Genomic DNA, 12,505 nt, shown 5'->3' with positions numbered 1-12,505 from the left:
GTAATATGGGACTAAAGCTACACTCCCACAACAGATATACTCATATTAGATTGGTATGAATAACCATCATAGCTAAAAAAAACAGAAAAAAATATTTTTAAGATTTATTTGACTAACAAATCTTATTTAGGGAAGTAAAAAAAATAACCTTTATGAATATATCACTTCAACTTCAACCAGTATCTTGGATTTTATCTATCTACATCAGCTTAGATAATTGAGCCAAAGATTTTTACTTCTATCACACTTGGATGTGCCTAATACGAATACAAAAATGAAGATTTTAATCAAGATAAAAATCTTGAGATGAATGTGTAGATTGTCCATGCACTTACGATATATCCCTTAAAAGAAGTTGAAACTAATTTGCTGTTTGGAGGGTATGACTAAGTACACGTCAAACATTCAAAAAATTGACACAATCTATTCAACATAATTTGAACTACGCAAATGTTTATAAATATAAAATTTCAAATATTTCAGAAATAATTATCTGTGTATTAAGTGATCACTAAATGAAAGATTCAGACATTGTAGAAAAAGGTTTTGATATATCATTGGAGATTAAACAATATGTAATTTCATTTTTATATTTTTTTTAAACTATGTAAAATAGAATGAATAGCATGGATCAACAACTTGGATGGGCCTCCAATCTCATTGAAATGACGAATACATAAGTAGAGAAAATCACTGGTCATACACAAATAAGTCAAACCAATACACTTACCTAATCACCAACCAGTAGTAGCCGAGGAAATGATAATTTCTCTTATGCTCTTCCACTCATAACGGATACTGACATGCTACATAGGCATGGAAAAATAAACTCCCTATGAGTAGCTTCTTTCATTAGTTTTTGGACGTTATTAAAATAAGATTTGCTATGGAGACGATGTCTTGAACTCCTTTGCCGGCCCACTAACAACCATGACGCTGCCCATGTTTCCAACCATTTGATACAATTAATAATTTGCTTCGGCTCATCAAAAAGTGATAATATATGTCTATATCCCAATTTTCAATCCATCGTTTTAGTAGGAACCGAACTCTAGCTTAGGCTCTGGCACAAGTGGAGATGGGAGGTTTACCTAAAATTTGAAAAAAAAAATAGTTGGACCAAATCCACCGTAGACGAATCCAACCAGAAAGCAACATATGATAATAATCTTATTATTATTATTATGTGCAATAACAATATTTTGTTAGGATGAATTTATTAGTGGTTCATAATGATCTTGGTCCAACTAATAATTTCCTCTGAAATTGACTTGTTGGACCTGACAGCAAAGGTAATCTTGGGTAGAATGAAACGGAAGTTACACGGCTTAACCTGTCAGTGGTTGGTCATTGTGGACATCCATAACTTTTCTTTTGAGAAAAGACATCCATAAGTTTCCCAGGCACAACTTTTCCAAAAGAAAAAGAAAAACTTTTCTAATCAGATGGAATCAATTTCGCACTTAGAAGATTTTGTCTTCGCATTATCCGTCTAAGAGCATTCTGTCTTCTTAAAACACTGAATTGACTTTGAAAATATGGAAAGCAAAGATTCCCTCAGCGATAAGAATCTACTAGTAGATGCGTTATCCAATTCCCTGTAGTAATTGGGAATGCATTATAGTAGTAGAATTTTCTAATCGCCTGGTAATTAAGAAGATATGATTTTGGCGTATACGTCGAGTTAGACGAAAGACCAGCTAGAAGTAACGTAACCCCTAGCAGTCCAGCAGTCCGAAGACTAGACCCTACTGGGATATGACCGAAACAACTGGAAGGCCATAATGGAAAGGATGGGCATGGCCAAGTCTTAGCAATGCTGGACCAGAAAGCTTAATGAAGTGGACCACAAGACCCTGCTCCACATATCTATATGTTATTGGAGCTTAATCTCATCAGATTCTACGAAGAGCGGAGATCGTTCGAAAGCAAAATCCAACCATTTGATAAACCTTCTTTTTCTTTTTTAATGATAACCGTTTGATCCTGTAAATTTTAATCAAGGAAGAGCTCATGTTCAACGTAGCTTTTGCTTACCCTAGGATCCCAAGGATAAGGAGGGGGTTCCATCAATGGAGGTCCCTGATTGCTTGATTTGAGTAGACTGACAAGGTGTGCCATCACATTGGTTGGAGGAGCCCAGTATGGGCTGGGAAAATAAATTGGAAAATGACCGTATGCAATGAATTGAAAAAGGTGGAAAATACGGACAATCTCATACCAATTTTCCTAGTTAGGGATGGCAATCGGGTTGAGTAAAATAAGATACGGCTTAGATCAGATATATTATAGATCAAAAATATGTCAATTCAAATCTAATATCTTTATATGTCACATAATTAAATTGCTGGGCTACACAACGTCAATGGGACCTACATGGACGGCAATATCCTCCGTTAGTCATGCATGAATTTTGGATGTTGTTATCTGCAAGACTATGACCATACAAATATGGCATGACTTCTTGTGATCTTAAATTTCTACCAACTTATCTTCAACGGAAGAGCTTTGGTGCTTCTCTCGAACTCATTTTTAATCTTGCATTGCGTATTTTGCCCTCTAAGATTCGTAAATCTGGCGACCCTTTTATCGTTTCAGTTTTGCCACCATCATTATTTATTTCTCTTCAACCAAAGCAAACTTCCACAACTTTTTCTACTGATGATTTTTTTCTAGTTGTGTTGACATCATCACTCTCTTTTGTTCAATTGTTCTTATCGCTCCATATTATGCTGAAGAAAAATTTAATTATGATGTTATTATACTAGAATGTGCAGTTATAATCTCATCCATCTATTCCAATCGTACTATATATTTCTATTCATGTCGTTTTGCTTCCCCTATAATGCATTATGCAATAAAAGGGTTTTTTTTTTCTTTTTTTTCTTTTTTTTTTTTTCCTGAGGGAAGCATTATGCAACAAAAGTTATGGAAATCAACCGACCTTTATAGATAAAACTGGATGATAAAAGATGTCTTCCACCTTAAGTGCATGCAATACAGATAAAGAATAGCACCAGTCCAATTTTTGTGCAATGAGGAATATATCTGGTGCAACCAGCTAATAATATTATATATATTGTGGGATCTTATCATCTCAGCCAATGTCTTTAGAACTTATGCTCAAGAACTATCGAATTGACAAAAATATCGATGTGAATCTTGAAGGCCAACCTCATCAGAAGGCCAACTTCATCAGAAAATCAAGATTGTCAGAAAGCCGACCTCATCAGAAGACTGAGATCATCATCATCTGGACACGTAGCAGTAGATCATTATCTAAGTTAATGACACTCTCTGATTACATCAGACTCTAGCCGACCTGACTCTTCAGTATTATTTGCTAAGTCAGCTTATTCCAGAACTACTAGTAAGCAAGACGCTCACCTCGATTATCTGTCGATCTCCTTCAACTGAATCAGCTTACGTCAGTTTTTGATCGACCTAATTGCTAATATTCAGGCATGGCACCCAGTTCATTTACTTATATCAGTTATTCCACATCGATCTCTTACCGATGTGCCACTACATCTATATATGGTTATCTGACAGCTGTCATACAGCTCAATCATAACTACCTTTCAGTTGTATTCCAGCTTATTGGCCATTTAAGTAGCTGCCGCACAATCTCTACACAGCTAGTTATTCTGTTACAACAACCCAACAACCTAACAGATTTCTAACGGCCTAACAGATCTCCAATCGCCTAACAGTCTAATAAATTTCTAATGGCATAACAGTTTTTTCTTAAGGCCTAAGCAAGTTCTCTCTATAAAAAGGACAAGGTGCTCTTCGAAAGATAAGTCCAAATCAAATCAAGTGAGGTCAAGTCCAAACTAAGTCTGAACTCATAGAGACAAGATTATGCTAAAATTTTCACTGAGGAACCAGAGTTCTCTCTATTTAGAGTTTATTCTACTTCTCTCCACTCACAAACCTTCATCTCATGCTTTCTACTTTTCCATTTTCACTGTCTGTTTTCAAGATCTCGGCTAATTTAAGTATCGAAAGATCTAAATTCGGAGGGCATCCTATGGTTTTGGAATTTCTTTTGCAGATTTTGCTCACAATTCACATCGACATAATTCTCAGCTCTCCAGCTAGGTTTAACACCGACCTCACCTCCAAAGCTTTGCAGCAATATTGTATATAATTACTTGCCCCATGTCAATGGACGAACAAAAACTTTCTTTGGGTGGCCTCTCCTGGCCTCCTGGTCTTTCCAAAAATAGCAATGGACAAACTAAGATTTTCTAATAAGCAACGGATGCCACTAGAGAGAGGATACCGTATTTTAATACCAATGAATCAATGCAACTACGTATGGACCATTTCATAAGCAGAATGCACTAGTAGATAAACTAGTCAGTAGAATGCACTAGTTGATAAACTAGTCAGTAGAATGCACCAGTCGCTTTCTTATATGCGAATTAAATTGCGATCTACCTTCCCTGCTTAGCATGGCTCAGGTTTGCACTGCAAGTGATAACAAGGACAATAACAATAATTTGTGGCATGATGTCTATTCATTCAACCAAAAGTTAGGTACAGATTAAAACATTAGTGCCTTTCCTAGTTTTTCATTTTTAAAAAAGCTTTTCCCAAATCAACTCCTCAGGAGGGTTAAGAAGTGGCCAACATCAAAGAAAAGCAGTCAAGCCGATGATGGTGACACGCTAGTGCAGTATGCATCAGCAAATACACATGCAAGCCAAACGATAACGAGGACAACATGCTGAAACCAATCGCCACCTCTACGTCGGACACCGCAGGGATACACTGCCCAATATCTTGTACAAATCACTTTTATCCTGTATAAGAACGGGTTCGAGCTGCATCTTTCTTGATCTTCTTTCGTAATCTCAATTATTGGATCATATTTTGGATATCCTTGAAAACATTATAATTTTTTCCAATCCATCTGCAGATCACAAAACCTATGTCATGCTTTAAAAGATATATAAAATATAATTCAATAATTGAGATCGATCACTAAAAAAGATTAATCATTTTTCCGCACGAAAGATACAACCGGAGTCCCATAAGAACCGCACACTAAGCTGCCTTCCCCGCATGGCACAGCCCAGATACGCACAAAAGCCGACCCACGAGCGCAAGCAATGGGTTCCACGCCAGCTCACACATATCATCAAACACCTTGTAACACCTAACGCAAACCAGTAATTGGCCAAACTAAACCGGCTCTACTTTGGTGTGGGCCTCACGGAACCGACCCCGGGTCCCACAATCCACACGCTTGCCCTCTGCCCTGCGTTCCATGCCCCACACCCCACATCCCACACCCCATCCAGGGATCGACCCCACGCTCTTTCATTTTTTGCTCTATAAAAGCCCATCCCCACCACCCCTCTTCCTCGTCCCTCATTCGTTTCTTGCTCCCTTCTCCTCTCTCGACCGAAGCCTAAACGCTTCCATACCTCTCTTTTCCTTTACACTTCGTCTGTGGTTGTTGGTGAAGCTAGAGCCGAGGGGCTCGTTCGGAGCTGGCTAATCAACACGAGATAGAAGTTGTAGAGACGGAGGAGGAGAGGAACAAGTGGAAGGTGCGAGCCCTGTATGAGGCCTTGAACTCGTGGGACGTGGAGAAGGTGCAGGAGCTGTTGGCTCCGGACATCGAGTGGTGGTTCCATGGCCCCCCTTCTCACCAGCACATGATGCGCCTCCTCACCGGCGCCTCTCCCGCGGAGACATTCAAGTTCGTTCCCCTGTCCATCGAGGCCTTGGGCTCGACCGTCCTCGTCGAGGGCACCGACCCCGCCCGCTCCGTCTACTGGGTCCACGCCTGGACCGTCAGCGCGGATGGGATAATCACCCAGGTGAGGGAGTACTTCAACACCTCCGTCACCGTCACCCGCGTCGGCTCCGGCGACTCTTCTTCTTCGACTTCCAAGGTGCCCAAGACTCACTGCCTGCCCGTCTGGCAGAGCAGGCTTCCCGACCAGGCCCGCAAGTCCCTCCCTGGCCTCGTCCTTGCCATCTAATCACGATAATATCATCATAACTAGTTAAGCTGGTGGAATAATAATAATAATAAATAATAAATAAGAGCTGGGTGAAGCCCTGATTCTGGTGGTTTTTTTTTTTTTTTTTTTTGGGTGAAAGCCTTGATTCTGGTGGCTGCTGGATGGGCTGAGGTCTGGGTGTGTCTCCCCACTTTCTGGCTTTAAATCACGGGTTTGGTTAGATTTGGGAGTGCCTGAGAGCTTAAAGTGCCGAGTTTGTATCTTGTGTATGTGTTTCTAGAGATGAGGAAGAGAGATTGTTTCTCTTCTTCCTCTGCTGTTGATGCCTGCTGGTTTGATTTCGTCTTCAATAAAAGAGGCTTGTGTCGTCATTTTGATAAACAAACTGGAGTTTTCATCAAAAAAAAAAAAAAAAACAAAGTGGAGTTGTTTAATTGTTTAAATATGAATAACTTTGAGAGGCCTTGGCTGGACGGCAAAGCTCCTAAGTGAGCTGGGAAGCCGCTAGAAGCGGTTTCTTTTAATACAAATTTGGTAGAAGTAGGTGATGGTTTTGGAATCGGAAATCTGATGTTTATTTTTTGCATTATGCCGAATCGGACGGGAGGAGAACGTGATAAGTCCAGAGAGGAGAAAATTGTAACTCCGTACGTCAACCGGCGGTAAGTCGGAACCCCTGCCCCTGGGAGGGGTCCTGGTCCAAGTGATCATTAGGACCTCCGAAGTGATCTGACACCTATGGGACACGTGCACGGTAATGACTCGACCGCACGCCAGCTGTCGAATTTATGGTTAATCGTGTGAACAGTAGAAGACAAGACGAGTCACACTTTTACGACGAAAAGTTCAACCAAACCACCAGCTCCTGCTATCACCCACCAAGCGACCCACTCACGAACATGTGGGGTCGGGGCGGGAGGGGGGTGGTGGGGGGGGGAGGATAAAAAGAGTGAAAACTGAAAACTGAAAGGCTGTGTGCCAGCTGGATGTTTCTTTGAAGCTACGTGCGAAGGGACCCACAGAAAAGACGAACAGACGATGTTCTTGGATGTTTCGGGAAGCTAAATATATCAAATACTTGGGCCGAGCACGTGCGCCACATTGGAATGGGTGTGATTATATTAGATAAAGAATAAATGATTATAAATATATATTAAGATGTCTTAAATCAATATCTACATCCATGGTTGATTATTTGGTACAGATAATTACGTCGGAGTGTGTAAATGGGCCGTCACGTCACTGACTAAACTCCAATTCCTGGCGTTGCCATTCTCAAAAGACAATCATGTGTTGCGAATAATTTTAGTTTATTAATTATTTGTCACATTATGGTTTGGAGCATCAAAACACCACGACGCTGTTAGTGTTACAAATCTACTTTATTTATGGCATACTTATCCAAGAACCTATTGATAGCTTGCTCCGCACCCAGAACTGTGATGCGAATGCCGATGCTAGAATGACAGCATTCTCTACGTTGGTGGGGTGGAGGGATCATAGAGATGGCTGAGAAAGAGGATACAAAAGGTGGAGTCTATAGCATTAGAGACGTTGGGATAAGTCAATCGATTTTTGATTTAAATCAATTGATTACTGGCTTCGATTTAACCAAAGTCGATCGATTAAACATATAATTTCAACTCTACATCGACTAAATATTCTATTCCGATTCTTCATCAATCAACTGAGCGAACCACACCGATTTATTGTCGGCTGACCGACTAACGATTCGACTATTACCGATCGACAGCGAACGACTTAGACTATCGGTATAACAGAACTATTAGTCGACGGTCACGCATGGATTCTACCAATATATGATCAGTTCTACCAACATATGGTCAGCTAATCTACTCAACATACCATAACCATTACGAATGGTTATCGGCCGCACATCACGATGCGATCAGTGGGAATTAACGATCAACTACATGATTATGGTCCGATGATTTAGTGCCATAAAATACGGAACCACGTCTGACAGTTACGAAAACCTCATCTATAAAAAGAGAATAAGGGAACAGAGCTGGAAAGTTTACGCTGGGCTAAAACTCTGCTACTATTTACATTCAACTCCTGTTCACCAACTTTCCTCTTCGACTTAAGCATCGGAGGGTCTCCGTTGGACACAAATCCGATCTGTGCGGATGTTGTTTTGCAGGTATTCATTCCTGACGACAGACGATGGAAAATTGGGCGTAACAAATAATTCGATGTACAAATCCGACCAAATGTCGGGCACGAAATATTCAACTTACAATTGTTATCCTAATTTCTATTAAGTACGTCAAAATGACTATACAACTAACGAATATTCTACAAGTTCTACCAAATGATCGGATCACTGATTAATGTTCGGTGACTATTTTACATTGTAGACAATATTCCAGACGAATAAAGTTCAAACTTAGAAGAAAAATGCTTTCACTCATTGCTAAAATAAGAAGTTACAAAAATTAGATCGAAGTCCGATTATAGATATCTGATTATAAAAAAATAAAATAAAATACACTGACTAAATTTCATCATCATTCCTTTGCTCGGGTGTAGCATCGTCAACTTGAACAACTTCAGGCACAGTCGGTGCTTCATCTTGAGTCGACACAACTTCCTCTTCGGCAATCTGCCTTCCGACCTCGGAGGGATGATGCCGCTCAAGTTGAGATCTGGACACAACTCTCCGACCACCTCACTTGGCCGATCACATCAACAGCCTGACCCACTCATACGGAAATAAAGAGGTGCTTCAGATTTTCGTCCACCATCATTAGCATCTTTAGTTGCGTAGCTTAGACGAGGATATGAAGCACATAATGGTAGCTTATTCACCCGACCATCAGCCTCAGAGGCAAAAAGTTAAAACTGCTCTGGGATACAAAACTACTCCCGGAGCCGTTCGACATTCGATCCCGAAAGTGAAGAGGACTCCACATCCGGACTCAACTGGAATTCATCAGTCGGATTCTCCAACCGATCTTTTTGAGAAGGAGAAGCCCTAGCCATGAGAATAACTCTGAAGAAGATAGAAGACTTTAGAGAAAAGAAGAAAGGACTTGAAAGAAAGGCAAAGTTGACATGAAAGTTACGAGCGATAACCTTAGACGTTGGGGCAACAATCCGATAGAATCTCAGCATCAAAAGCAGTGAAAAGTAAAAATTTGACTGAGAGTGACCTTATATATATAAGATCCCTCAACGGTCAAGACAAAGACGGTCAAATCGAAGATCTACCAGATGACGATATGTGGCAATATCTGGACCGACCATTGATCGGACGGTTCGACGCACCTGCCCCAGATTGAGCCACGTCACCTCTATCCGCGTGAACAATTCCAACCCAATAACATTCGGACACATGAAATAAATCTAGTTGTCAGAATCATATCGTCAGACACCGAATGACTTTCCAAAATAATGCCTAACACTGACAACTGATACTGAATCATTCGATCAGTGTGACAGATGGCTGTACCTACCAACACGATAAAATAGCCGATCACCCATATCTCGAAGAAAACGGTAGCAAAATCGGGATTTGATATGACTAAAAAAATAATAACTCCCTTCGTCCAACGTGACAAACTACGTGGTAATATACACGTCGACTCACCTTAAACTTGGGAGTGGAGGGCAACTGTTGAGATAAGTCAATCAACCTCCGACTCAAATCAACCGACTACCGACTTCGATTCAACCAAAGCCGACCGATCGGACATACAACCCCGACTCTACATCGGCTAAATATGCAGTTTCGACTTTTCATCAACCAACTGAGTGAACCGCACTGACTAATTACCTGCTGACTGACTAATGATTCGACTACTATCGATCGACAGTGGACGACTTAGACCATCGACATAATAGAACTACTAGTCGACGGTCACGTATGGATTCTACTAATATATGATCGGTTCTACCGATATATGGTCAGCTAATCTGTTCAACATACCATAACTGTCACGAACGATTATCGACCGCATATCACAACGCGATCAGTGAAAATTAACGATCCACTACGTGATTATGGCCCGATGATTTACTTCTATAAAATACGGGACCACATCCGATGGTTACAAAAACCTCATATATAAAAAGGAGATAAGGGAATAGGGCTGGTAAGTTTACACTGGGCCAAAACTCTTACATTCAACTCCTGTTCACTAACTTTCCTTTCTGACTTAAGCATCGAAGGATTTTCTTCGGATACAAATTCGGTCTGTGTGGATGTAATTTTACAAGTGTTCATTTCCGATAATAGACAATAGAGAGTTGGCCGCAATAAGAGACGAACCTCAATGTTACTCACAACATGGAGAAAGGCCAATTTTGTCAGCTAGGGGATAACCTATGAGGGCACATTCTCAAATTTCCAATTGAAAGATCCAATTGACAACATGAGAGCTCATTTTGATATTAACTACGGAATATAAGTCATGATGTGATGAAAAAAAGATGCCAACTGAGAAGTTGATGATAAAAAAGAGATCGTATCAAAAAAGATGATAAAAAAAGAGATGCACAGCAAAACAAGCCTTGGAGAGAATAAATCAAGCGTGCAAAGAGCCATAAGATGGGGCCCTATTTCTTACATTCGCTGTCAACCTTGATCTTGACGGAATGTGAGATAACTTAGAGACGGCTACTAGGTTTGTCCCTTTTTTTTTTTCTTTTTATTTTTTTTGGTAAAACAGATAAATTAAACCATATGAGTATAAGTATACTAGGTTTGCCATTAAGTTGGGCAGATCCTTCTAAATGCCTTTATACGCTTGATGCAGCTGCTGCGCCAAACAAGTTAGGTACTCTAAAGTCGACAGACATTTAAATTTGGACTCAGTTGTTCTCAAGGCCTGCGATTAATTACTCTTTCACAAAAAGGAAAAACAATTAAATTTTTCAACAAATAATATATATGTGGAATATCATTTACTCAACCATCATCCTCAATAGTGTCCTTGCTCTGGCTCATTCTATTGTGGCTGACCGGTTTGACAATCTCATTTGCACAACTTGAAATTTGTTCTACTACCAAAGGAATTATATCTATACTGCATGTACCAATATGATCGTGCATCATGTCAATCATCTCATCTTTTTATTGTGAATTAATTTTCAAAATAAATATATGATAAATAGAGTCTATAAAAAAAAACAAGATGATTGGCATAGTGCACAATCACATAGTACATATGATACATATAGTATACTTTTTTCTACATACTATTGGATCATCTAGTTTGATGGATTCTATTTGTCTTTCAGTTAGATCCTTTTTTTTATTTTATTTCTATTGCGCGCGCGCGCATACACACATATATATATATATATATATATCCTTCTTCCTCCTCTTTGTGCAATACTTCGCTTTCTTTGGATAACAAATTTTGATGTGGGAGGCCACCTTACATCCTTTTTGTTCTTAAGAAAAAGAAAAGTATTCGATGAACGAATTAATGTTTCGTTGCAATGCATTCATCCAGGCATGGAATGTTAAGCCCAAATACGAACTTCATGAACTTGAGAAACTAAGACTATTTTCACGTACCTTTTTTTTCTAAAAAAATAAAATAGTTTTTTTTTTATTTTTCTTAAGAAAAAAGAGGGTTATAGAGAGTATCTCTCCATTAGCCACCAATTAGATATGGACAATGGGCCGAACCGCCCATTACACGGCCCAACCCGATACGAAATGGGCCATGCAAGACACGACCCATTATAAGGGGCCAGATGAGGATGGGTTGAGAGTTTGCGACCTGCGATCGATGTCTGACATGGTCCATAAGGACCTGGACTGGCACGGCCCACGGGCCAGTTGTGTCAGATTGGGTTGAGCATTTGCGACCTATGGTCCAAGCCCGACATGGTCCATAAAGGCCTGAGCTGGCACGGCCCACAGGCTAGGCACGGCACGGGTCTGACACAGCCCACGTGCTGACCTAGTATCTTTTTTTAAATCTAAAAAATATTTTTTTTATAAATTATAAAAAATTAAGAAGTAAAATTAAAAATAGATGTGTGATTTTTTTGTAAAAATAAAAAAATCATTTTGTAATGGTGGAGGGTTTAGCGTAGATCCCTACCGATTTATTAATAACAATCATAATGGTACAAAGGAAGGAGGGAGACTAGGTCTGACCTCCGAATGTAATGAGGAAGAGAGAAAAAATTAAGGTGACTTACCTCAATAATTAAAAGCTAAATCTAAAAAGTTACAAAGATAAATCTAATTATGAAGATGTGCCCACCTCTATAAGGGATTTGTTTGCATAGTTTATTGAGCTCAATCAACCAATAGCTATATACAATCCCGAGATTTTAACAACTTTAGTTGATACTAACCCCGATGATTTCTTGCTATCCTATAAATCTTTTAAATTCACCTATTTGGTTATAAAAAATTTTGATGATCTCAAAAGAATTAGCCACAATAAGTTAATCACACATTAAACTTAACTCAATTCATCTATAACTATACTCGATCTCTTTCAAGATATTAGACAAATCTAATAATATATAAT

The 12,505-nt window shown here is 39.5% G+C and overlaps 1 protein-coding gene across 1 annotated transcript; it reads left to right on the top strand.

The window, feature by feature from the left end:
* Positions 1 to 5,368: 5,368 nt before the first annotated feature.
* Positions 5,369 to 6,369, top strand: LOC105044766 (wound-induced protein 1). The gene has a single exon (XM_010922767.3). The coding sequence runs from the start codon at positions 5,673 to 5,675 to the stop codon at positions 6,000 to 6,002; it is 330 nt and encodes a 109-aa protein (XP_010921069.1). The 5' UTR covers positions 5,369 to 5,672; the 3' UTR covers positions 6,003 to 6,369.
* The last annotated feature ends 6,136 nt before the right edge of the window (positions 6,370 to 12,505 follow it).

Source organism: Elaeis guineensis, chromosome 5, assembly GCF_000442705.2.
Source record: "Elaeis guineensis isolate ETL-2024a chromosome 5, EG11, whole genome shotgun sequence".
Taxonomy (NCBI): domain Eukaryota; kingdom Viridiplantae; phylum Streptophyta; class Magnoliopsida; order Arecales; family Arecaceae; genus Elaeis; species Elaeis guineensis.
Note: the sequence above shows the minus strand (reverse complement) of the source record. Positions and strands in the feature narration are given on the sequence as shown.